Source organism: Triticum aestivum, chromosome 2A, assembly GCF_018294505.1.
Source record: "Triticum aestivum cultivar Chinese Spring chromosome 2A, IWGSC CS RefSeq v2.1, whole genome shotgun sequence".
Classification (NCBI taxonomy): Eukaryota; Viridiplantae; Streptophyta; class Magnoliopsida; order Poales; family Poaceae; genus Triticum; species Triticum aestivum.
The window spans coordinates 170,782,411-170,809,794 of NC_057797.1; the positions used below are offsets into that span (position 1 = coordinate 170,782,411).

Below are 27,384 nucleotides of genomic sequence, written 5' to 3' on the forward strand. Positions count from 1 at the left end.
GCCCCCCGCGCCCTTCGCCGCCCGCTGCTGGAGCCGCCGGGGTTAGAGCCGGAGCCACCCCCGCCCGCAGGGGGCGCGTCGGAGCTGCCCCACAGCTGGAGCCGCCGCAGGTCGCGTCGGAGCCGGCCCGCCGCTGGAGCCACCGCTGGAACCGCCGCAGGTCACATCGGAGCCGCCCCGCCGCTGGAACCGCCGCAGGTCGCGCTGGAGCCGCCCGCCGCGAGCCGCTGGTCTCCGTTGGCCTTTTCCACACCTCCACGAGCAAGCGACCCACGCGCACACCACTCTCCGCTGCACCAGGTGCTTGTGTTATTGCCTCAAAGATTGTGGTGTTAATTTTTTAGGATCACTAACTTGCTGGATTAATTTGTTCTGTCCAGTGAGGAAGTGATGGTGCACGAGGACGAGCTTCCCGGACAAGAAGATCTCCGTACTCTTCTCGGTGATGCAAAGTTGAGGTTTGGATTTTGGCATCCGATCTATTGCTTTGTCGGACGAAACTTAACTGTTTGTTTTTATTATAGCTTAGATCAGTCTATTTTAATCTTTTATGCTTATCTTTCATTCAAGGCTTCAAACCGCACTCGATTGCAAAACAAAATTCAGACAACCGATTGCTGAATCCTAGACTTTCTCATAGTTATAACTAATAAGACCTGCAACCATCGAATCTTTTGGTTGCACTCTCAGCTGATATATGAGATCGATCATCTCATCCTACCTGTTCGGAATTGCGGATTCCGAAGTTCCTTTTTTGATTCTGTTGATTGTAATGTTAAATATGGCTCCTAATTGGATACATACTTGTCTAAACGATTGGTGCAGCTGCAGATCATCTATATTGATTCTGGAGACCGATTCTTGGTGCTGCTGCAGATCGTCTACATTGATTCTGGACGTCGATTCTTCATTTACCCTTCTCATTACCATTTGCTAACTTAATCACCTCTCTCTCATGTTGGTTCTGAAGATCTTTTATGTGTCATGTCGACAAAGGCGTTTGATAAGAGATCCAAGCAGGCTGCATGTGAGGTGAATCAAGGTAATATGTATGATGTAGTCTAGGAGCCGCCCTTCGCCGTGGTCCGCAGGTCGCCGAGCCGCCGCCCCGGAGCCGCCCTTCGACGCGGCCCGCAGGTTCCCCAGCCGCCGCCCTGGAGCCACCCTTCGCCGCAGGTCGCCGCTGCCGGAGCCGCCCTTCGCCACATGTCTCCTCCCTGCTGGCCGCCCTGCCCTCCACCGCTCTTATCTTCAAGCCCAAGGCACACACGCGATCCCCTCAGCTTCTGTCCTTTCTTCAACCCACCGATTCGTTTTCTGCATTATGAATTGTTCCCGTCTGAACATCTACGCGATCCAATTACAATAGAAGCATAAATCCCTATATATATGCATAAGAGCAAATCTTCCCCCAAACGGCAGAACAGAGGTCCCTCTTTCAAATGACTGAAGATTGGTTATCCCATAACCAGACGCAGAGGGAGAAATTTAGTTCCATAACCTCCATATAAATACCATCATCCTTGTTCCCTCCTTCCCACTTCTGTTAAATTGTTAGAAACCTAGACTCATGGGTAAAGGAATTATTTGATTCAGTGCTTTGTCAGATCAAAAATAGAATCTAGCTAAGGAGCACATGTCCTATTTTGCAGGTGATATATACTCGAAGGCATGAAACTGGTATTTAATAATACTCCAGGTGAGATATATGCAGGTGTTATGGATTGTGGTTTCGAGGAAAACAATTATGGAACTCAATATGCATCCGTTAAGTTTCTGAAGCTTGATCGACATCTTTTATCAGTTGTTAATTAGTACTAGGATTCTTATGCATGTCTACTGCTGTTTAGGAAACTAAAGACATGATGGTTCCGTTTGGGACGAAAAAGAAAAGTAGCACCAGGTGTGTTAACCCAATGCTTAGGTGATTAAATGCAGATAAAAAAATTATCCCCTGTTTGAGCAGTATGGAAGTACACATGGTTATTTGGTCAGTGGCCTTCTTGGCATATGTAGATTTTCTGTGTTCTGAATTTTTAGCCCTTGTGATTCTTGTAGGTTATGCTTTATTCAGGCGTATAACTTGTACTTCCATTGCTCTACATTTTACTTAAATCACATATTTGACACTTTGTACAATCTGCAGTTAATTACTAAATCCCCAGAGTTGCAGAGGAGTTCTACATTATTTCATTAGTCCATTTAGAGCATGTCAATTGGATGTATAAGTTATTTAGGGGTAAAATCAACTTCCCTCTGAAGTCTGCTGCTGGTCATGCTCTTTTATATGATGGTCTGATCTGGTCACACTCTTTCGACAGTCGATGCATATTTTCTTTTGGGTAATTTGCTTCACCTAAGCTTCAGTAGCACTGTGCATGGCCCTTTGAGTTCATATCTTCTATTGGCGTCTGAAAACTATCATTTTTGGTCATCTGATATCACTCTATTCATGCTATCAATTTTTCTTTCTCACTATATGGTAGTCCTTGACCTGTTTGTGTCATCGGAGAAGGGAATTTTCCTTTTTTTCACTTTTATCTTGTTTTCTTTTAATATATTGGTTTTAGTTGTATATTATAGAAGGATTGGACATGGAGATCTAAGATGGAAGCGTTTGTGTATATACTGTACCTCTGTATATCTTTCCAAGTTCCATCTTGCTTTATCATACATTTTAAAAGAATAGTTGTTTTCTGAGTCATTGATGTACTTATGTTGTGTTGTCACCGACCATGAGTATATAACAGTTTGTTGGACAAAAGTATTCTTGTGGTCTGTGCCATGGTTGGGCACCATATTAAATATAAAATGATAACATTGCAAGCATTTTTATTTTGAAGGGCTAACAAGAAAGGATTTCTTCCGGCAGCATAACAAAGAACCCATTGGGTAGATGCAACACCCGAATGCCTTTTTGACTAAATCATTTTAATTAACTAATTACAGTGGCGGAGCTAGATGGGGAGGCAAAGGGAAAATACATCAATTCTTGAGCGGTCCAAAAACTATAATTTGTTTTATTAAGCACCCCCAAGAGTTCTTTATTCACACATTTTTTCAAGGTTGGGGGTTTAATGTAAGTTTTCTGCTATTAAAACTGCAACTTTCCATCCTGATTGTGTCCATGATTAAGTTTTGGGTGTGGGCAGGGCAGGAGATCAAGCACTCCGTCCTCTGCCAGGTCGCCGCCGCTGCCCGGGACGTGGACGCGCACGTGGGTCCGTCAGTCGCTGGCAAACAAGGTCGAGTCCGTGCAGAGCACTGGTCTCCTCCCTATCGTCGTCGTCCTCCCTGCTGCCAGCGACGCCCTCCTGTCTCCTCTGCACCAGTCTACTCCTTCATGTGTGTCCCCCCTCTCAATCTCCTCTTTCTGTTGTTTGTTTTCTCTATCTCACATAGGAAAGCTCTTGATCCACCAAAACGCTGAATCATGTTCATATTTGCTACCCTAGGAAAGAAGGATATAAAACTGAACTACAAACATCAGTAGTAGAGCATACATCATAAAGGGTTGTGGATGTCCCATTGCTGCACGAATTGAACCAAGGATGTTTAGCAACTAATTTCTTTTTTTGTGGGATCAACAGGAGGATGGGATTCATAATTGAGAACATTATGTGTTCATAATATATATTTTGTGGTAGCAACTGAACCAAGGATGCTCATGGCAAGTTTAATCGCAATATAAATCACTTGGTTTGGAAACACACCTGCTAAAAAATAGATTGATCTTATCTTAGAATCTTCAACCTACCATGTAAACCAGTTCTCCTTTGTATCAATCTGAGATCCATCTGGATTATATCTGATTTTAGTGATATATAAATCAAAATTGATTTATTCACTCTTTGGTAAGCACTTATCTTTAGATGACACATTTGATAGTTCTGGTGTTCTGTTTTATGTGGTTTGATTTTATCAACCTAATTTGGTCTTTCTTTTGCAGATTATTTACAAAAGAAAATGGTTTGGGGTGAAGAGTTGAAGGCTTGAAGCCAAATGTTCCTAATCAAGAAGATGACCCGCACAACTCCCCTGAAACAAGGCCAACACTATGTGCCAAGATTGAAGATCCCAAATATGTTTACTTTGGTCCAATATCGTATAGCAGTGTAATGCTTCAGGCACTTTTTATCATTCATTTTTATTATTCAAATCTCTATATGGTTGCCATAGATGCTACTATTACATGGATTTATTACTATTTTTCATGTGTTGTTGAAAATAGAACTCACTCATTTATTTGTCTACGTAGGGAGTAGTATACAGTAAGCTTCATTTCACTGAGGAGATCTTCCATTACCTAAAGTTATTAATTTCAATATGAATTCAGAATTCAGTACCCACACGAATTTCATAGATGCTTTGATCGAGACGTGCGTTGCACGTGCATGCTTACTAGTATTAGTAAAATCCCGTCGGCCACATGTCGCAGCAAGTGTAGCAGACTCTAGCTCTTCGGTGGTTCTGACGGCCGAACGCATAATTAAGCATGTGATGCATGCCTGATAACGATAGTAATAACCTGCAAAAAAAAACCGACAGTAATAAACAACACACACATTATATGTATACTGTATACATGAAAAAAAGTTGAACGCTTAAGCACGTGGGTACGCATATGTGAGAATCCTTGCGAGTGGCAACCTAACCTGGACGCTTACCAAGGAAATTAACATGTTGGAACAAGTCAAATTCGTTCAGATATCTCTTGTGTGAACCTTGCCGCCCTCTAGTTACGGTCAAGGCTATGGGAAGAAAATTGTATGGGACGGGGCCTCATAGACCCCCGCCTGAGGCCCCTCTTCAGATTTTAAAATCCCTAATCAACTGATACGTATTTAAGTCTAGGACAGCAGTATGGATACAATACACAATCAATCAATCGAATCAATACTTTCCATCTAACAAACCAGAGATAGCGATCATCTCGCCCAGTCTCCGCCGCTCCAGACGTCGAGGCGCCGTCGCCGCGACCTGGCCCCCATGGCTACCTCTCCATGCTCCGCTCACCATGACGGGCTCGTCGTCCCTCACGGAAGCGGCGGCGCCGTCGCGACCTCTCCCTGCGTGTGCTCCCCGTCGTGATGATGTCCACGGTCTCCATAACCACAAACCTATCATTGTTAACATTCAGTCTGAATTTGTATTCATTCATCAGTCTCAAGGTTGACACTGGAATTCCATTCACTTACGTAAATATATTGCTATACAAATGGCATGTTACGTACCACAAATTTTTTGGAGTAGCCCAACATCAATTGTAATGCGGCAAAATTTCTGAATGTTGAAAACCTACAATACAGAGGTATTGTAATCACATATAGTTCTCTGAATTTTAACATCTCTGAATGACACCATGACCACAAATCTGCCAACATTTTCTGGCGTTCAGCGATGGGGAGATGTTTGGCTCTCGGCCGGGGCCCCCGTTGCGATGGTGGGTTGGACGGCAAACGCTTCCTGCTCTCCATCAGGCCGGCGTTCTCGGGTGGCGAGCGTGGTAGTGGGGAAACCGTTGCAGTGTACATCGCCGCCGCTTCCGTGAGCAGCTCGTCATCCCCGGCGATCCTGTGCAGAGAGTGGTCGTAGAGGCGGGGGAGATGATCGCTAGCTTCCTTTCTTAGATGGAAATTTCTGGGTCGATACTGCTATACCTTTTCTCAGACACGTATCTTGCGATTAGGGAATTTTAAGTAGCTTTGAGATGTGTGCAAAGGGTGACATGTTAAAATCTGGAGAGGGGCCTCACGCGGGAGACTATGAGGCCCCGTCCCATACAATTTTATTCCAAGGCTATGTCCCAAAAAATTCGCAAGTCGCAAAACTCCGCTCTATACCTAATCATACGAGAGTTTGTTGGACTTGGACACATCACCTACTGATTGAAATGAAATGAGTGGGACAATGATGGACAAGTTTGCTTTTTTTTTTTGAGAAAAACTCCCCAGGTCTTTATTGATCAACTGAAATGTGCATAGGTATTACAATTGGGTCATGCTGGATGCCCAACCAAATATGCCTCCCAGCAGGGAGCGAGACACCAAACCTGGCTAATCTATGAGCCTCATAATTCGACTCTCGAGGTTCAAAAGACGTGAATAAAGTAGAAGTTTGTAAGATCTCTCTAATAATAGTGCCATGATCGCCTCCCGCTCTTTGATGGATATGGTTTACTACCTGCTTACAATCCGAAGCGATCTGTAGACGATTCTCTCCAAGATCCTGCGCCAAAGACAAACCCTCTCTGCAAGTGATTGCCTCTAGTGTAGTTGGATCCGTTAGCCCTTGAATTACCAACATTGATGAGCCCAAATAAACACCATCCCGGTTCCGACATACAGCTGCTGCCGTCCCCGTGTTTGTCCCTTCCGAAACTCCCACGTCTACATTGATCTTCACACTTCCTTCTCGTGGTGGAACCCATCTGGAAGCTTGTCTAGCAATTGGTTTATCTGTCCTTCTATGTGTCTCCTGCACCGGATTGAGCTGATCAAGGTCAGCTATGTATGCTAGCACAAACCTGTGTGTCTCATATGGGCTTTGATGTATTCCCTCATGGATGAGCTGTCTCCGTGCATATCAAATCGCCCACATAGTAACTATCAATTTTGTTAACTTTACACGATCGAGAGTTTCCATCATGTAAACTATCCAGGCTCGTGCCGATAGACAAGTTTGCTGCTAAGGCCAATTCCAACGCACGTCCCCAAAGGGACGTCTATTTTGTCTGAATTTAGTCCGTTTGAGGTGGGGATGGGTCGTGTCTGTCCGGATTTAGATTTGCGTCGGCCGGTTTCCCAACGCACGGCTGCATCTTTGGCCGCATCTTGTCCACGTGCATGCAAAAGTGAAAAACCAAATATTTAAGCTGCGCCGCGGTTTGCACTAGTTCACGTCGGTCGGCAACACAGCAGTCGGCCTACAGTCTGATGCCGGCAACAAAGCCAGCAAACGGAACAAGAGCCAGCCTTAAAAAAGGACATGTTTCACGCCGGCAACAAAGTCAGAGGTCGGCACACGAGCCATCCTTCAAAAGGGACAAGTTTTGTCGCCGGCAATAAAGTCAGCGGGCGGCACAGGAGCCACCCTTCAAAAAGGACCGCCATGGCGGACGAGGTCTCACCTAGATCAGGTCGTCGTGGGCGAACATCTCCTTCAGCCGGTTCATGAACCAAGCCTTCCTCTCCGGTGACATGTTGTTCTTGTCGACGATCATCAACGCTAGTGCCACCTCCGTGACTTTTGTGCCGGCATTGGTGGCCTCGATCTCTAGCTTCTTGAGTTGAGTGGCCTCCTCGATCTCAAGCTTCCTCTTCTACATGGCCTCCTCCCTGTCAAGCTTCTTGGTTTGAAAATCTAGGTATATCTTCATTTGCTCCTCCTTCCCTTTGCTCTTCCTCTCCTTCCGCATTTCCTTTTGTCCTTGCAAGGCTATGGAAGACGCATCATGCTTCTCGTCAGACTTCGAGCTTGTCTTGCCCCTCGGCCTCTTGAGCACGTCTCCCCATCAACCAGGGCCGCCGCCTTCTCTCCTCTCTTCTTCCTAAGAGCATTGTATTGGTCCTTGAACTCGGGGCAATCTTTGATGAGCACCCAACAACGCGTGAGAGTGAATGGCTTGTCTTTGTGCCGGGCCTTGAAGGCTTCCAAAGATTGAAATGCCTACACAATCAAACATGCGGCCACAATTGTAACATGAAAGGACATAGAATGCATGAAACTTAAATGGCATGCCAACATGAATGGACGCATGATGGAAAAGAGAGAGGTTCATACCAAGTCACCAAGGCCTAGGCCGCTCACGGGACTGGCTTGGACGCTCTCAAGCGCGGCACAATATTTGTTGCATTCTTATTGGATGAATCCTCACCTTTTTTGGATTGAATTGATGTCGCGGGTGCTCGTGAATTGGTAGGGGGCAAACTTTCTTCGCTCATGAAAGTTCTTGTGAAATCTTGTCCAAAAGATGGCTCCTTTTTGCTCAGCACCTTTGATTGGATCTTGGCCGATTTCCTTCCAACTCTCGCAAATCAAAGTGTCCTCAGCTTGGGTATATGATCCCTCGCGAATGTTTTTCCTCATTTTTTGTGCTTCGGCCTTTTGAGTGAGCTCGTAGATAAACAACAATGGCTCCACGAAAATGTCGACCTCTTCTTCTTCATCTTCATAATACAAGTCATCATCTTCATGCCACGAGTTGCCATGGTCGTCCTCACCATCATCAACATGGCCGCCGAACTGAGAGTCATCATAGGTACCACGGTTGTCCTGGCTTTGGGTCGCGTCGGCATCAAAAGCTTGCTCTTGGCCGTCGACATGGAACGCCTCACCACGGCCCTCGAAGATGACGTTCTGCATGAACGAGGCGTAGTAAGGGTCGTTGATCGTCGACATTTGCGTCGGCGGTGGCATTTTGTCGAACAGCTTGAGGATGCCGGCCATGTGAGCCGACACGAATGATCGGGGTTGCTTCCTTTGCGTGCCGTCTTTACAATGGCCAGCACCACTGTACCCCGGCATGATGTTGAGGTTGATGACGCTCGCGGGCGTGGTCCGATCGACCACCATGCAGTTCGACGACGTAGAGAATCGCGTCTGCCCATGGCCGTGCGGCAGCGGAGCACGAACATCCGGCGTGTCGTGTGAGACGGACGAGCTCGGGGAACGGTGCTGTGGCGGTCGATGGGCCGAGGAGCTTGTCCTGGCCGCGGCCATGGCAGCGGCTGAGAGTTTGGCCGGCGTGGGACGGCCTATACCCATCATGAGGAGGGCGTGCACCTTGGAGACGATGGACTCCTTGTCGTCGAGCTCGACCTGGTGTTGCATCGCAAGCCGCAGGGCACACTTGGAAGCGTACTGCGCGGCGGCCTTCTTCTCCTTTTCCACAGCTCGCCGGTCCCTCCTCTTGGCCGATTCCCTGTCGAGCTTGGCGGCCTCCGTTGGCGTGAGCTCCGACCGAGGCTTCTTCACATGCTTCTTTTTATTCGCCACGGGCCAGGCGGCAAGTGGTGGGTCGTCGGGATTCGCATCGTCGGCCATGATGGATGGAGGGAGGGGCAAGGCCAGGGGCGCGGGAGAGTGGAGGGCGTGGCGCGGGAGAGTGGAGGGCGGGGCGCGGGAGGGTTTTGGTGGAAAGAGAGGGAAAGTGACCGGCTGTGCCACCGACGGACGGGCCAGGGAAGGACAAGGGCGCTACACGCTGTCCATTCAACCGCAAACTCGTCTCAAACTTGGGTCGAGAATGGATCAAAAACGGACAGAAAACGGACGATGGTCTGTTTAGGCCACGCGTTGGAAGGCCTGCTTTGTCCGTTTACCTCTAAACGGACGCGGACGGACAGGATGAGATCGCGTGTTGGAGTTGGCCTAATTAGCTGGGTATAAGAGGCTGGACGCTGGAGCTCGTCGCGAAGTCTCCATAACGGACTTTATCATCGCCATCAGCTAGCATCTAGTAGCAAGCGCGTGCAGCGTCGCCTCGTGCGTTCCCCTCGCATAGCACCTCATACTATACTAGTATCCCATTGTCGCAGCAGCTGCCTATTCTTCGTCTTCTTCCTACTGCGCACGCACGAGGCCACCAACCGCACCTTCGTGCTCACCCGGCCAAGTCCAGCGGTCAACACCACCATTCCGGTCACAGTCCACACCAATCCCCAGTTCCCCACCCACCATGGTTGCGCTACCTATTTAACTCCTTCCCTCGCCTCCATTGCCATCCAAGAAGAGCATTCCCCGCCTCTCCTACTCCAACGAGCTCTTCTCTCACAAGGCTACTCCACACATCATCGAGCTGATACAGTAAACACCACCAGTCCCTACTCAAGCTGCTCCATCGAGACTTCAAGGCAAATTGTCGATCGAACCAATGGCCACCAATGGCAGCGACGGTTTGTGCGTGGCCAAGCCGCCGAGTGCTGACCCGCTCAACTGGGGGAAGGCGGCGGAGGAGCTGTCGGGGAGCCATCTTGACGCCGTCAAGCCTCAAGCGGATGGTGGAGGAGTACCGCAGGCCGGTGGTGGTTATGGAGGGCGCCAGCTTGACCATCGCCCAGGTCGCCGCGGTGGCCGCCGCCGACGGGGCCAGGGTGGAGCTCGACGAGTCCGCCCGCGGCCGCGTCAAGGAGAGCAGCGACTGGGTCATGACCAGCATGGCCAACGGCACCGATAGCTACGGCGTCACTACCGGCTTCGGCGCCACCTCCCATCGGAGGACCAAGGAGGGCGGCGCTCTGCAGAGGGAGCTCATCCGGTTCCTCAACGCCGGTGCGTTCGGCACCGGCAGCGACGGCCACGTGCTGCCCGCGGCCACCACGCGCGCGGCGATGCTTGTCCGCGTCAACACCCTGCTCCAAGGATACTCCGGCATCCGCTTCGAGATCCTCGAGACCATCGCCACGCTGCTCAATGCCAATGTGACACCGTGCCTGCCGCTCCGGGGCACCATCACCGCTTCCGGCGATCTCGTCCCGCTCTCCTACATCGCGGGACTTGTCACCGGCCGCCCGAATGCCGTGGCCGTGGCTCCTGATGGCACAAAAGTTAATGCTGCCGAGGCATTTAAGATCGCCGGTATCCAACACGGCTTCTTCGAGCTACAGCCCAAGGAAGGCCTTGCTATGGTTAATGGCACGGCGGTGGGCTCCGGGCTCGCGTCCATTGTTCTCTGTGAAGCAAACATCCTTGGTGTCCTTGCTGAAGTTTTGTCGGCTGTGTTCTGCGAAGTGATGAACGGTAAGCCAGAGTACACCGACCACCTGACACACAAGTTGAAGCACCACCCCGGACAGATCGAGGCTGCAGCCATCATGGAGCACATCCTGGAGGGCAGCTCCTACATGATGCTCGCGAAGAAACTTGGTGAGCTCGACCCATTGATGAAGCCAAAGCAAGACAGATATGCTCTCCGCACATCACCACAATGGCTCGGTCCTCAAATTGAGGTCATTCGTGCAGCGACGAAGTCGATCGAGCGCGAGATCAACTCCGTCAATGACAACCCACTCATTGACGTATCTCGTGGAAAGGCAATTCATGGAGGCAACTTCCAGGGCACACCAATCGGTGTGTCCATGGACAACACGAGGCTTGCCATTGCTGCGATCGGCAAGCTCATGTTTGCCCAGTTCTCGGAGCTAGTGAACGACTTCTACAACAATGGCTTGCCCTCCAACCTCTCTGGTGGCTGCAACCCAAGTCTGGACTATGGTTTCAAGGGTGCCAAGATAGCCATGGCATCGTACTGCTCAGAGCTCCAATTCTTGGGCAACCCTGTGACCAACCATGTCCAGAGCGCAGAGCAACATAACCAAGATGTTAACTCCCTCGGGTTAATCTCGTCCCGGAAGACTGCCGAGGCCATCGACATTCTGAAGCTCATGTCCTCTACATTTTTGGTTGCGTTGTGCCAAGCCATTGACCTGCGCCACCTTGAGGAGAATGTCAAGAACGCCGTCAAGAATTGTGTCACAAGAGTGGCTAGGAAGACCCTGATTACAAATGACATGGGTGGCCTCCACAACACACGTTTTTGTGAGAAGGACCTGCTCCAGACTATCGACCGTGAGGCGGTGTTCGCGTATGCGGACGACCCTTGCAGCGCCAACTACCCTCTCATGAAGAAGATGCGCGCGGTGTTGGTTGAGCACGCCCTGGCCAACGGCGAGGCTGAGTGCACCGTGGAAACCTCGGTGTTTGCCAAGGTTGCCAAATTTGAACAGGAGCTCTGTGCAACACTACCTCAGGAGGTTGAGGCTGCTAGAGGTGCAGTGGAGAATGGCACCGCTGCAGAACCAAACCGTATCGTAGACTGCCGGTCATACCCTCTATACCGGTTCGTGCGCGAGGAGCTGGGCACGAACGGCGAGCCCCTGCCTATCTGCTAATCAAGGAGATGAAGAGAAGCCTTGGTTCAGAATTTTAGAAACTGATAATACTGTTGTTTGATTTTATTTTACCTTTCCTCTTCTAAAGCGTTGATGCATGCAACGTTCTTCCGGAGCTAGAGCCTAGAGATTCTGATGCTGTAAGTGACAGGGTATAAATTTTTATGACAAATGTTCAAGTTGTTGAAATGAATCCAAAGAAGCCAGTCTATTGCGGTATCAACAAGTACATTGCTGTACCACATTGCATTGCAAGTCATCGAACAATTAGATTATCATACATGTTCAGGCACAGCAAGATTGCCAGAAGTGATACAAAGAAACAACAATAGACACGAGAGGATATACACACGAGTTTAGTGCAGTAGTACATACGAACCAGTAACAGAAACTAATCAGATCTATGTTTTCTTATCCTTATATGACAACTGATCAATCCATTGGTACTAGCAGTATGTGCCAACAGAAGAATCAGTGTAGTACACCCTAGCTGCTTCGATCATCGCATAACCTAGCAAAAAATCTGTTCCATTTCTGGAAGACAAAAATCTGTTCAATTTCCGCACGGGAGATCTATGGGTAGGTGCTGTCGTAGTGGTTGTCTGTGAACAGCAAGGTCACACTAACATGGAGAACTCCAAAACTAAGTAGACATCTTGAGGAGGTCCTCCACCGAGCTGCTCAACACCATCATCTGCACTTAGGAAGCCACCATTTGAACAGGGTAGCGTGCTGAAAGCACCACTGTGACATCTCCAGGTAGCTGCTAGTAATCTGAGGAAAACCAAAACTGACGAAAAAATGTGTCAGAAACATGAGTTAGGATGAACTGCAAGAAAGATAGGTCGACGACTGAAGGATAAGTCGAAAAGTGCTTTCTCAATGTTTTCTTTTAGAAGTGTTTTCTCTTCTATAATAAGTGCTGAAGAACTTGACAAGTTTCTGATTATGGTAACTGACAAACTGGCACATTAAGCCAGTGAGATGGAAGCATTCGGCCACAACACTTCACCGGAATTGCAGAAAAACAAACATATGAAAACCTGTTAGTCGATGCTACGGGGATCAATCTGCCTTGTGTCTTCCAGCTCATTAGTCTCTTTATCAACTTCTTAAATGCCTGAAGGAAACCGTGGAGATAAATCGCATTTCGTAATCATTCCATACATCTCTGTAAGGATTCCCCTTCAGAGGTCTCGGCGGTAGTACTGAAGAAAGGCTTCAGCTGGCCTGGCCTGTTGGCTCGCCAGCGGTGAAGCTCCACGAAGGTAGCCGATGAGAGCATGTCAAGCTGCGGAAGTTGCTGACCAACTCGGCGTCTTGGCCGGCAGGTAGGAGAAATCTCCATGAGCATGTCATCTGAGCAATGGATCTGCGCCCCTTTCGGCTGAACAATGTTTGCCATGTGTATTTGTGGTACGAGCCGTGGTGTTCCAACTTATAAGAGGCAAGACACGGCTGCGACCTGAGACGGAAACGGGCTCTAAACCTACGCCAAGTTGGATAGCTCCTCGAGGTGACGGTAGTCATGGCCAAGCAGCCTGAGCTGCTGATCGAGCCCTCTGACGACGGTGTTGATGCACGGATCAAGGAAGCGGTCGCCAGCAACAAACTCGCAAGCGACGCCATCGACCTCGACCATGCTGCAGCCGGGCACTTTGGCCACCTTCTTCTCCTCCATCACCGACCGGATCCTTACCACGTCCTCCCACTTGCTGGAGCAGGCGTACATGTTGGACAGCTGCACGTGCACGCCGCTGTGGTCGAGCCCAAGTTCCGCTAGCCACTCCACAACCTGCTTTCCGAGCTTCACGCCGTCACCACCGTGCACCCGGCATGCATTGAGCAGCGCACCTAGCACGTATGAGTCGGGCCGCATCGGCATTGCCCGCACCACAGCCGCGGCCTCCGCAAGCATCCCGGCACGGCCGAGCACGTCGACCAGGCTCCCATAGTGCTCCACGCCGGGCTCGATGCCGTGGACGGCAGACATGCTCTGGAAGATCTCCCTAGCGACGCTGACAAGCCCGCCGCCGGCACGGGCACAAGTGCAGAGGACGCAGATGAAGGTGACCTCGTTGGGGCGCACCCCCTGGTCCTGCATCTGGCCGAACAGCTCAACGGCCTCCTGGCAGTGACCGTGGTCCGAGAGCCCCGAGATCATGGCCGTGTAAGCAAACACGTCGCGCTCGGGCTCCGGCATGGCTGCGAACACCTGCCTTGCCGAGTCTAGGTTCCCGCACTTAGCATACATGTCCACCAGCGCAGTAGCCACCCCCGCATCCATCCTACCGGTGGTAGCGGTGATGAGAGCGTGCACCCACCGGCCCTGCTCCAGCGCCCCGAGCCCACCGCATGCAGCCAGTGCGCCAACGATAGCCGCCCTGTTGGGCCGGATACGAGCACTGAGCATCATGTCGAACACCTCGAGCGCATCCACGAAGCCGCCTGCCCCGACGTGGGCGCTGAGCATGGCGCTCCAGGCGATGGGCGTCTTGTGCGGCATTCCATCGAACAGGGAGCGTGCGTCGTCCATGTGCCCGGCCCTGGCGTAGGCCGTGAGAAGCGAGGTCCAGGAGCAGACGTCGTCCGTACGGGCGAGGACGGCAGTGTCGAAGACGCGGCGCGCGGCGTCTAGGAAGCCGCGGGAGGCGTAGGCGTGGATGAAGCCGTTGGAGACGTAAGCGTGCGCGTCCCAGCCGAGCGTCACGGCGAGCGCGTGCAACGCGCAGATGAGCTGCGTGTGGGCCGAGGAGGTGAACGACGGCGAGGGAATGGGGATGGCTGTGGCGATAGAGGCGGTGAGGAGGAAGGAGAAGGTGTAGTTGTTGGGGAGGAATGCGGGGAGGATGCGGCGGAGGCGGGGGAAGAGGGCGAGGGCGCGGAGAGGGGCGTCCGGGAGGAGGCCGCGGAGGAGGATGTTTGGGAGGTAGCGGTCGCCGAGGAGGGAGGAGGTGAGGAGGTGGCCGTGGAGCTGCCGGAGCTGCGCCGCCGTGAGCGACGGGTGGGACAGCAGCCGCAGCGCCATGGCTGCGACCGAATGATACGTGGGCCTGGGCCCTTATAGGAGAGGATGTGGAAGTAGATTGCCGGCCGGCCCACGGACCCAGCCCAACCGAAGCGTAGAGTGGAAGGTAAGTAACCATGGACAGAAGCGACTTCTTCTCCATTAGTGGGTGGGGAGGGGAGCCAATTGCCGAGCGTCCTGCGAGCGGGAGGAAGACGAAGGAGAAGCAATGGCTCGCGCGGGGCAAGGGGGCGGGATGGGGAGCGCGGTGAACGTGGGGATCGCGGTGCAGGCAGACTGGGAGAACCGCGAGTTCATCTCCAACATCTCCCTCAACGTCCGCCGCCTCTTCGACTTCCTCCTCCGATTCGGTGCGCCCCCCAGATCCCCATTTCCCTCCCTGCATCTCCTTCCTCCTCCCCCACCCGTCTGCTCGCTTGCTTGCCTCATTCGATTGGATTGGATCGAATCTTAGCCCCTACCGCTTCCACCCGCCTCTAGGTGTGATTTATTCCACGCATGGGTGAATTAGAATCTTGCTACCTACCTGCTCGCGCCCAGGACAAGATCTTCCTCATGGATGATATGCCCTGCTGCATCCGCCTCCATGACTGCACAGGCCCGTATTTGCCATAGCCGACTTCCTCACGCATGTTGCCGATGAGGTTGGTTCAGTCAGCCTTGAATTGCCCGTTACTGCAACGGTGCTTTGCCCCTTCTAACTAATAATCACCAGAAATGCTAGTTTCTGTGACTTTACTGCTGACCATGTAGAAATTCTCTTGACTAAAAAGAAAAATACTACAGTGGAACCATTGCTAGAAATAGGGAATGCCATCAACAAAGTTCTGCTGTAGTATGTGCTACATCCTTTATCTCTTCTTGGCACACGCGTCGATAATGTATTTTTAGGGATGTGTTTGCAGCAAACCTGGGAGATGCCGGACGGTTGTGCTTCCAGTCTCAAGAAAAAAAATGCATTATGTGATTTTGCTGTTGACCAAGTAGCAACTCTCTTGCCTCACAAAATAGACAATGGAACCATCGCCGGAAACAGCGAACAGCATCAACACAGAGGTGTAACTAGTTCGCCCCTTAGCTGTGGGTAATGGGAAACCGATTTCAACTAGTTCTGCACAGTTATATCATGTAACTAGAATGTGACTGGTTTTGCGTGGTATGCTATTACTGCCCCGGAATGTTGATTGGGCTCTCAAACTTGTGGGAAGAACAGAGTTAGTAGTAGGTTGGATACGTTTGAACTGTGATAGCAAATCAACAACCATGCGTGTCTGTTTATTTGTTGCTTTCTTATTCATCCTCGGCATTGTTTTTTGGCGGTTAAAGCAGGAGTGTGCCAATTTCGTTAAGATATAGAAAAAGAAAACACATAGTGACCCGGTTTATAAGGGAAACTGGGCTGAAACCCCCAATGCCTGACTCTGAGCGAAAACCAATAAACAAAAGGAAAACCTAGAAAACAGAAAAAAAAACACTCAAGTTTGGGGATGTGGACTACAAGTACGCAAAAGCAAAAGGAAGGCACGGGCAGATAATTCAGGACCTTGCTAATCTGATGCGTTCATTTTGCAGAGGCCACGACGAAGAGCAAGCTGGCCTCACTGAACGAGAAACTAGACAGCCTGGAGCGGAAGCTGGAGGTGCTGGAGGTCCAAGTGAGCAGCGCCACCACCAACCCCTCCGTTTTCAACAACTAGCTAGGCCTAATTATCTAGAAAAAGTGCTAGCACGCGGAGTTGCAGCTGCAGAGCTTACTGACGTTTCAGAGGAGCATTCTGGCTTTGTGTTTGTGTTTCCTGTGTGTGTGCAGTCAATCAGTCTATGTGTATGTATGTTTGTACGTGTCATGTACTACAATTAATTGATTGAGATGTTGATTACATATCTTTCTATATGTTTTATTACGCACAGTTAATAAAAGAAGTCCCCCTGATTACCAACGCTTGCTGGTGACATGTAACATCCCAATTTTCAAATTTTGGATGTTAACATGCCATTCATTTGAATGTTAACATGTCATTCATATACATCGCATATATGCATCATTTGGAGTTCATTGGAATAATGTTTTAGGGAATTATTTAAATGCTCATATTAACTCCTATTGCATAAAATGAATTTACAAAATTGCGTTTTAGTTGGAGTTATTTTTCCTCTGCTCAATATTAACTATTGGGAGGCATCTCATGAGTTGAAGGAGAGGGCTATTAGGAGTGCCCTTGAGAGGAAGAAGGTGATGCAAACAAAATGTGGACGGAGATGGTGACTTGCACTCGTAAGGTGGCTATCAAGGAGAAGAAAGGTTGTTCGTAAGCTGGCTTCAGAGGAGTTTGGGGTGACCAAGTGAAGTAGAAGCGAAGCTAAAGATATCTGGTGGTGGAACGATGATGCTTAGAAGGCTATCAGGGAGAGAAAAAGATTGTTTCAGATGCCTACATCTGGATAGGAGTGTAGACAACATAGAGAAGTACAATGTGACAAAGAAGACTGCAAAGCGAGCTGTGAGTGAAGCAAGGAGTCAGACATATGAGAACCTCTATCAGCGTTTAAACATGAAGTAAAGCGAAAAGGGCATTTATAAGATGGCCAAGATCGAAGAGAGGAAGATGAGGGATGTCAACCAAGTCAAATGCATAAAAAACAGAGCAGATAAGCTTCTGGTGAAAACGAGAAGATCAAACATAGATCGCAAGAGTACTTTGACAAGCTGTTCAATGGAGAGAATGAGAGCTCTGCTGATGAGGATCTAACTGACCTCAAGCCGCCACCATCTTGACTTGCACGTCAAGATGGTACTTTGGTCTTTATCTAGGCCTTCGGGCTCCCCCCTGATGCTGGTCCTTCATGGAGTCAGCCGGGCCCCGAGGTAGGCCTGCTGCCAGGCTTCCCACCAAGAGGTCACCCCCGGTGTATTATACCGTTAGCGAGATAATTTTTTTTCATCCTCAGATCATCATGAGCACTCCCAGTGATTTGAGTCTTGTTTACTTTTGAGATAATCATAAGTAAGTCTCTCGTGATCCACCGAGAGAGAATCATAATGACTGGATAGTTCCTCAAATTTTGACAAAAGAGTAGAAGGCTCATTGGTAAACATTTGGGTTTTCTCCATCTCCTCGACCAACAAACTTTCTTGCATCACAAGCATCTTAAGTTGCTTATCAAGAGAACCTGGTTGCTTAGAGGCAATTTTAATGAGCTTAGGATAACTAGATTTGTTATGAACAATTTCCTCAGAGGAAGAACCATCACAAGAATCAGCCTGAGATTTCCGAGGAGATGCCTTGGAGACTTTTGCCATGAAGCAGTGTGCAGGTGCTTCATCGTCACTACCATCATTGCCGAAGAAGGAACTCGGCGCAGGTGTGGAAGCGCGGGCAATTCCTTCCATGCCGGAGTTAGAATCATTTGCGGACGGTTCTTCTTCAGTGGCATCAGATTCAGAAACTTCTTCGGAATCCATTTCCTTCAATATCAGTCGTGGCATTGTGAGATTTATTTTTCTTCTGTTGGAGCTGGACTTTCGAGGAAGAACCCTCTTTATTCTTGAAACATTCCTTCTTCTTGTCGTTGTTAGAATCATAGCTCTTTCTTGACTTGCTGCCTAAAAGTGCTAGTTATCGACTAGAGGGGGGTGGGTAGGCGATTTTTATGGAAGTCTTCAAGACAGGCAATGTCTTCGAAGACCCGGAAGCGAAACTGTAACTAAACATGATATGGCAAAGGATGAACTACACTAGCCATGCTGGTATGTCATCAACAATTGAAATGAGATGCAAAGATAAGCAACAACTAGGTAGAACGAGACAGATAAGGAAGATAGTGTGAAGACAAAGATGTAATCAGAGGGAATGTCTTCACACAGTGTCTTCAAACAGAACGAGCATGCAAAGGCTTCACGAAACTAAACAGTAAGTAAAGGAGTGAAGTGATAGAACTAGTTTCTCGGTGAAGACAAATGATTTGTTTGACCAGTTCCAGTTGTTGTCACAATTATACGTCTAGTTAGGGAGGTTGAGATTGAACTCAGAACACCATGTCTTCACCTTATTCCCCTTGATCTAAGACCCGCAGATCTCACCCAATCACTCTAGTAAGTCTTCAAGGTAGACTTCCAAACCTTCACAGACTTCATTCACCAGCAATCCACAATGACTCTTGGATGCTCAGAACGCGACGCCTGACCGACTGGAAGATCACAGTCTTCAGTTCATGCAGAACAGAAAGGCTTCAGTGATGCTCAATCACTTTGGGCTATGGGTGTTTTGGGTTTTTCTCCTCGCAAGGATTCTCTCTCCAAGGCGTCGGAGGGGGGTTGCACTCACACGACAAAAGCCATGCACTAACTTGGAGCATCCACCAATTTATGGTGGAGGGGTGGGATATTTATAGCCAGGATATTGTAAGGTGGAACCCTAAGGGAGATCTTTTCACACTTGGAGGAAAAAAGAGATGAACTCACAAGAACACAAGGGAAATTCACTCAAACATAACCAAATTACACATCCACTAGAGTAGCACACATGAGATCAACATGAATACAAGAACAATCAAAGGAAAACAAGCACAAATGTAAGTTCTTCCCACTCCCAAGGAGGTGGGGTCTTGATGATAGTCTTCTCCAAGTTGAGGTCTTGATATCCACTAGGGATCTTCTCCTAGAATGTCTTGATCTCCAAGAGGAGTGGTAGATGAGCAAAGCTCTTTCTAATGTCTCTCAATACTTTGATAACCCTAGGAAAGAGGAAGGGAACAAGTACTTATAGCCTAAGGACAAAATGGGGAGAAACAGGGTACAAGGGTCATTTGACCCTAAGTGCATGTAGGCACGGCCGGACATGTCCTGGCACCTGGGAACGAGAGGCGGAGAGGGTCCGGGCACTCAGGGTGTCAGGGTCGGGCACCCGGGGTGGTGCGCCCAGGGGAGGGTCCGGGCACCCGGAGGTAACTGTATGATCGAAAGTATGTCTAGAGGGGGGGGTGATTAGACTACATGACCAAATAAAAAAATCTAGCCTTTTCTCAATTTTAAGTCTTGGCAGATTTTAGAAACTTAGCACAAGTCAAGCAATCAACCTACACATGCAATTCTAAGAGTATAGCAGCGGAATGTAAAAACATTGCACATGAAGGTAAAGGCAGGAGTTTGGAGGGAGCAAACGCAATGTAAACAAGGAGATTTTTGGCGTGGTTCCGATAGGTGGTGCTATCGTACATCCACGTTGATGGAGACTTCAATCCACAAAGGGTAACAGTTGCGCGAGTCCATGGAGGGCTCCACCCATGAAGGGTCCACGAAGAAGCAACCTTGTCTATCCCACCATGGCCATCTCCCACGAAGGACTTGCCTCACTAGGGTAGATCTTCATGAAGTAGGCGATCTCATTGCCCGTACAAACTCCTTGGTTCAACTCCACAATCTTGTCGGAGGCTCCCAAGTGGCACCTAACCAATCTAGGAGACACCACTCTCCAAAAGGTAATAGATGGTGTGTTGATGATGAACTCCTTGCTCTTGTGCTTCAAATGATGGTCTTCCCCAACATTCAACTCTCTCTCACAGATTTGGATTTGGTGGAAAGATGATTTGAGTGGAAAGCAACTTGGGGAAGGCTAGAGATTTGTGGTTGGAATGGAATATCTTGGTCTCAACACATGAGTAGGTGGTTCTCTCTTCGAAAGTGTATGTTGGAAGTGTAGGCACGTTCTGATGGCTCTCTCTCCCAATGGAGGATGGGTGGAGGGGTATATATAGCCTCCACACAAAATCAGACCATGGGACCGAATCATAAAACTCGGTCAGATCGATTTAGTTAAAAATGTGAACGTTAGGATTTTCGTTGGGACTGACATGTCAACTCGGTGAGACCAATTTCATTAGGGTTAGGGCATAACGTAATCTCGGTGAGACCGATCACATAAACTCGGTAGGACCCATTTCTGTAATAGGCAAACAAAGAGTTGGTTAGGCAAACTCGGTGGGATCGAATCGCTCATTTTGGTGAGACTGAAACGTTACGAAAGGGAAACAGAGAGTTTGCATTGCGAACTCAGTGGGGCCGACCGCTCATCTCGGTTGGACCGAAACGTTACGAAGGGAAACAAAGAGTTTGCAATCCCATCTCGGTGAGACCGAGATCCCTATCGATGAGACCGAAATGACTAGGGTTTCTGGCAATGGCTATGTCAAATGAACTCGGTGGCGCCAGATAGATAATTTCGGTAGGGCCGAGTTTGACTTTTGGTTTGGGACATATGTCGATATGAGAAACTGGTTGAGGGCTTTTGGAGCATATCACTAAGCATTTTGAGCAAGCAAGCCATTAAGCAACACCTCATCCCCTTTTAATAGTATTGGCTTTTCCTATGGACTCAATGTGATCTTGGATCACTAAAATGAAAATGTAGAGTCTTGATCTTGAGCCAATATGTGTCCTTAGCATTTTGAGGGGTCCACATTCCTAAACCATGCCATGCCAATCACCGAACTTTCTGAAATGATCATCTTGAAATAGCATTAGTTCAATGAGCTATATGTTGTTAGGAATTACCAAAACCACCCAGGGATAGTTGCACTTTCAATCTCCCCCTTTTTGGTACTTGATGACAACATATAGATCAAAGATTCGACAAATGATAATAAGATTTGAAATACATCGTCGCTTTGAGAGGTATGTGATAAGCAAGAGCTCCCCCTAAATTCGTGCATTATTTAAAATTTGCTTTTGAATGCAAATGCACAATCGATTAGGATCATGGGTTACTCTTCCATGTCACATACATCTTGGTGGAGCGCTCAAAATGATAGAAAGTAAAAACATGCACTCATCACCAAGCAAAGTGAATGATCATAGAAGAGATATAAGGATAACATCATTCAAGCACAAGCATTAATGTAGGATATGATCAAACACATGATCATACAAGTATCTCACACACAGACATAGAGTATTAAGCAAGCACACACAAGAGTATCAACCAAATAGCAAAAGACCAAAGAAGCAAAAGCACTCTCTCTCGAAGCCTATGATCTATACACTTCTCCTCTTTTGGCAACAAGTTACCAAAAAGTTTGAAAATGCATAGTGCTATGCGTCTCTCTAGGCTTGATTTTTGGGAGGTGGTGTTGAGAGGACTCCAAGGACGAAACCATCTGTAGAAGTTGTTGGAGCTGGTGGAGTTGCAACTAGAGGTGGCACTGAAGTTGTGGCTGCCGGTGCTGATGTGGTAGCTCTATTGTCAGCCATGGGCACTGCAGCACACCTCTGACCTCTGGGCACTCTCTGAAAGGCATATGTGGTAGCCTGCCCTTTCCTCTCCTCAGCTTCTTGGAGCTGCTCAACAGCTGTGTGCATCTCAGTCACTTTAAGATCAAGATCATAGAATTTTGTCTCAATGATCCTTTCCAAGCCCTCTTGGTTTTTGTACAGGGTGGCCAAGCCCTTCTCAATCCTCAAAGTTGCTTGAATCGGATAAGCAAGTTGATCTTGTTTTGACTTTAGGAACACTTAAGATGCCTCTTCAACACTTGGCATCTTTGCAGATTTTTCAGCCTTTGCCTTCTCTCTATTTTCTTATGCCTGCATAGAAGTAGGATTTTCTTCATTCATGACAACCGTGTTGTCCTCAAAATCTGGTCTCAAAGGTAGATCCTCCTTGTCCAAAAGATATGTGCCTGAGCCCATCTTGGAGTTGATGAGCACCTGAATATGTGGAGCATACCCACAAGATCTCTTCTGATCTGCAGCTGTCCTCTTGATTGTTTCAACAATCAGGCTCATAACTTTGAATTTTTGAGGCACATCAAATATCTGCAGCAAGTTGATTGAATGACCTCTGATCATCTTGTGATCTCCAGATTTGGGCAACAATGTATGCCTCAATATAGTGTTGATGGTAGCTAATCCAGACAACAAATAATGTACAGACCCAAGCTTATGAGTTTCCAAAGCCTTGTCAGGTATCTCCTTGTACATGTTGGCCATTGAGTTGTGATCTTTCTTCTTCTTGGCATAGACATCCAAGTCATCTTCATGCTCTTCAGGGGCATTGATCATTTTAGCCCACTCATCAAGAGTAGATTGGTATCTTGTACCCTCATACATCCAAACTATTCTTCCATCTGGATAGAAATGAGCTGTAAAATAAAATTGCATAATGAGCTCATCATTCCATTTGGTAAGCTCCTGTCCCACAACTTTTCTACTCCACATGATCTGAAGCTCTCATGCACTCCTGGAAAGTGGGCTTCATTCTCATCGATGTACTCCCAATCATCCCACTTCATATCACAAACTATGGGCTTCTTGTCAAGCAATATGGTTTCATAGGAATCTTGCTGCTCTTTGGTATGGAACCTGTAGTCCACATCAGTCTTTCTCCTCACAGCATAAGGGTCACTTTGTCTCCAAAGTCTGAGACCTGCATCCTTCCTGGTGCTCATATCTTCTGCCACTGGATGGCTGTCATCATGATCTGGAATCTTAGGTTTGAGCTTCCTAAGCACTTGGGCTTTAGCATCTTCTTCTTCTATCTTAGGCATTGGGGCCTTGTTCTTCTCAGCAGCAGAAATGTTCCTTGTACTTCCCTTGGGATTTAAAGTCTTTGAAGCTTGAGTAGAAGCTTTGGGGGCAGTCTTGGGCTTAGAAGGTACAACCCAGACTTGATGGCACCCCCATCAGCTTTTGAGACTTTGATGCTGGTGCGACATCTTCCTCTTCTTCCTCTGGATCTTCCATCATAGAAGCCGTTCCAATGAATGTGGCCATAGTTTTCTTGACCATCTCCTTCCTCTTTTTGCCTTCACCAGCAGCCTCTTCAGTTGACTTAGAGGTTTCAACAGTTGAGGCCCTGGCCTTTAAGGTTGGCACCTTCTTTGCACGGGCCTTCTTGTGCATACCAGGTTTTGTTGCAGTAGCACTTCCATATTCCCTCTTCAGCACTTTCTTCTCAGAGCTTACTTCCTCCTCAGCAACCACATAGTCATCATCCTCTGAGTCAGAATTCCTCTTCTTTCTCTGCCTAGTAGCTACTTTGGGAAAATTGCTTGGAGTGCTCCTGCTGCCATCAACATAGCTGCTAGAGGGACTAGTGCCCTCACTCATGTCACTTGCTCTTCTGACTTATTTTGGCTATCACTCTGATCAGACATACTGGCAAAGCAAACTGACCGCAGACCCTGTGAATAGATATGGATGAGGTAGAGTGGATGAGCATCACAAAGTGTAGAGGTTTTGCAAAACAAATGAGTCAAAAACTTAGTTTTAGTTCTCCACAGAAAGCATTTCGGAGTTACCGATTTGTTAAACTCGGTGACACCGAAGTAACTTTTGGAGTCTAAACTAGTGAACTCGATCAGACCGAGTCACAGTTTGGTGACTCTGAGATTGCTAGGGTTTCACAGAGAGTTGAACTCGGTCGCACCGATTTGCAACTTTCGGTCAGACCGAAAAGTGCAAGTGCTATGGCCTAGGCCAAATCGGTGAGACCGATTTCTACAACTCGGTTGGTCCGAGATGATTTCGGTGGAAACCTAACCCTAAATTTTCAAATCAAACCTAATGTAATGAAGCTTTTTCTAGATAGATTGATCTCATACGTGGTAAGAAAAATGGCATTGACCTTGTGCTTAGAATCGAAGGTAAAAAGAATGCACAAGGGGTCGAACTCATACCCTAGTTTGGCGATGAGCTCGCTACGGCGGCGTTGAAATCCATTGACGGCGATGGAAACCAGCGGCGGGAGGTCGCTGGCGATGAGAGGACGATCCGGAGACCCAAGGCGGCAGAGCAGGACACGCGCGGGATGAAGGGTTTTGGAGAAATTGCCGAAATTCAACCCACCGGTATATATATATCCCGACCTGTCGGTGTGACCGAGTGGGACAACTTGGTGGCACCGAGATGCAGAATCACAAGTGGTTACTGCAACTCAGTGTGACCGAAAAGTTCTAATCGGTTGCACCGAGATTGAAAACCTAGATCAACTCAGTGAACTCGGTCAGACCAAAAAGGATGAATCGATCGTACCAAAATGCACAGAGAGGTTTTGGAAGTTTAAGTCTATGACAAATCGGGGACTCCGAGTGCTCCTCACACAGAGTGGTTCGAATCTGACTTGATCAAACTTTATGATGTAGCATGAAAAGAGTTTGAGACGAGAAACGCATAGATAGCTAGAGGAAGTTCTTAGGCATTCTCGTCCATCCATTTGGCAAAAGAGAAAAGGCCAAACAATCAAAGCAACAAATGGATGTCCTCGGATGAGTAAAATATGCAATCAGCATGCTCACACAATGAAATGGCAAATGAAATATGTGGCAAAGCAGCACAAACACTCTAGCATCTATCAAGCACTTGGCGATGATGAGGTCATCTATATATGAGTATGTTGACTTAGGAGTCAAATGAGAACATTTCATGATAGGCCATACTCATCGTTTAAGCTCAAGCGGGGTTACCACTTTTACATAAAGAATTGTTGTGTCCACACCGTTAGAGTTGCTTTAGCTCAATTCTTAGAGTAAAGCCCCCCTAGATGTGATATCCCCCCTAAGAGGGATGAACTAACCTTGCGTTTTGTCGATGATGACTTCATGTAGATGTTGAAGATGTGGATGCTCAATGTTGATGTAGATCATTTGGAGAAATCCATTGAGTGAGTTGCACTTTCAATACCTACACGGGTTAGTCCCACAAGGAACAAACAAGGATATCCATAGACCTAGAATGAAGTTCACACAAGATGATGTCCATGAAAGCATTAGGTTACCTTGTCCCTTGTGTTACCAACAAGAGGGTTTGTGACTCCTTGAACTTGTGCAAGATGTGGAAGTTGTTTGCACTTGTCCTCGCCAAAATGATATGAGTGAAGTATGTTGGCGGAGTCACTCTGAAGAACTCTCTAGTTCTTCTTCTTCGGGATCCCACATCATCTTGATGGGAATCCTTGGAGTTGTAGTCATACTTGATGAAGTAGAACTTGATGTAGTCTTGGGAACCCACTTGACCAAGGCCTTAGGAGCTTCTTCAAATGCATCAATCTTCTCTTGAAGCTTGTCCTTGCCCTTTTGCTTGTGGTCTTGTGGTGGAAGATCATCTTGAGTTGTGTCCCTTGGAAAGAAGTAGGACCATACTCCTCTTGTTGAGGAACAAACTTTGTCTTGGGGTATTGATCTTCTTCCCACTCAACTCCATCGGCATTGAACTTTCATTCAAAACCAACAGCTTGATTCTTCCGGTGCCTTGCTTGCTTGCGTACAATTTCCTCAAATTGCTTACTCCCGGCAAGGCTCTTGTAAACACCTTTCTCTATAATTCCCTTCAATAAGCTATTTTCTTGCTCAAGTGTAACTTGGCTAAGAGAACAATTAGTGGAATCAAGAGAACTACTAGAAGCAACAATATTGGATTTAACATGATTATTGTTACTACTAGAAGAAGAATCTTTCTTACTCTTGTTGCTAGATTTTACTTGTGGCATGTAATTAGACAAGAGTAAATGCTTGGCAATATAAGAAGAACTTTTCTTGCGAAGATCATCATTGATTGCTTTTAAGAACTCATGCTCTTTCTCAAGATTGAGATTTTCAAAGCGTAGCTTCTTATGAGTCTTTAAAATCTCTCGATGATTTTCCAGGGTAGTTTCATGAGCTAACTTCAGAGTGTTTAGTTCTTTAGTTAGACGCTCAATCTCCTTCTTATCATCATCATTCGTTTTATCTTGATTAGCATGATCAATAGCAATTTCATCATAGTTTTCATCACTAGAGTTGACAACAAGTAAATCATCATCATCTAGCAAATCATCTTCATTACTATTGAAATCAACATACTCGGGGTGTGATACCTTTGGGCCTTTAGCCATGAAGCATCTTCCAATTCCTTCATTTGGTGAGTCGAATATGTTGTAGGAGTTGGTTGACACAAGTGCTAGACCGGCAACACCTTCATCTTGAGTATATTCGGAGTCAGAGTGATAACTTCTCTCGGAGTGATTGTCGAAGTCGGACCGGATACCCATTCACCAACATGAGCTTGATGTCTTCATTTTGTGTAGCTCCTTGATGACTTGTCCTTCCTTTCTGAATCATTGCTTCTCCGAGATGTTCTTCGTTCATAACGATCATCTCTACTACTCCTCTCTCTTGTAGGTGATTATTCTCTTCTACTTCTCCTTTTGGGCAAATCTTCTCTTCTTTTGTAGGGGACCGTACACTCATTTGAGTAGTGTCTGAGTATTCCACAATTGTAGCAATTACGCTCACCACTAGAATATCTTTTGTCATTGTAGGACCTTGACTTGGAACTTCTTTCTTTGCTTCTACTCTTGTAGAACTTGTTGAAGTTCTTCACCATTAAGCTCAATTCCTCATTGAAGGCTTGTTTCTCACTTGATGGTGTAGGAGCATCACATGAGGCTTTGTAAGCACCACTAGACTTGTTGTGAAGCTCTTCTTTATCCTTAG

At 47.6% G+C, this 27,384-nt stretch overlaps 3 protein-coding genes and 1 pseudogene across 3 annotated transcripts in view; 3 read left to right on the forward strand and 1 right to left on the reverse strand.

The window, feature by feature from the left end:
* Positions 1 to 4,349, forward strand: part of LOC123188180 (uncharacterized) — a gene marked incomplete in the record, with an annotated part of 9,628 nt that extends 5,279 nt beyond the window's left edge. The window contains 6 exon segments of the mRNA XM_044600219.1: positions 3 to 300; positions 381 to 1,903; positions 2,147 to 2,342; positions 2,950 to 3,079; positions 3,153 to 3,345; positions 3,950 to 4,349.
* A 5,367-nt stretch (positions 4,350 to 9,716) lies between these two features.
* LOC123188181 (phenylalanine ammonia-lyase-like) lies at positions 9,717 to 12,114 on the forward strand (annotated as a pseudogene).
* Positions 12,115 to 12,196: 82 nt separating this feature from the next.
* LOC123188182 (pentatricopeptide repeat-containing protein At5g66520) lies at positions 12,197 to 15,034 on the reverse strand. The gene is made up of 2 exons (XM_044600220.1): positions 12,935 to 15,034; positions 12,197 to 12,681 (listed from the first exon to the last, which is right to left on the reverse strand). Exon 1 carries the CDS (start codon positions 14,917 to 14,919, stop codon positions 13,381 to 13,383), a length of 1,539 nt encoding a protein of 512 aa, XP_044456155.1. The 5' UTR covers positions 14,920 to 15,034; the 3' UTR covers positions 12,197 to 12,681; positions 12,935 to 13,380.
* A 20-nt stretch (positions 15,035 to 15,054) lies between these two features.
* Positions 15,055 to 16,855, forward strand: LOC123188183 (protein BRICK1). The gene is made up of 2 exons (XM_044600221.1): positions 15,055 to 15,269; positions 16,492 to 16,855. Exons 1-2 carry the CDS (start codon positions 15,128 to 15,130, stop codon positions 16,614 to 16,616), a joined length of 267 nt encoding a protein of 88 aa, XP_044456156.1. The 5' UTR covers positions 15,055 to 15,127; the 3' UTR covers positions 16,617 to 16,855.
* The last annotated feature ends 10,529 nt before the right edge of the window (positions 16,856 to 27,384 follow it).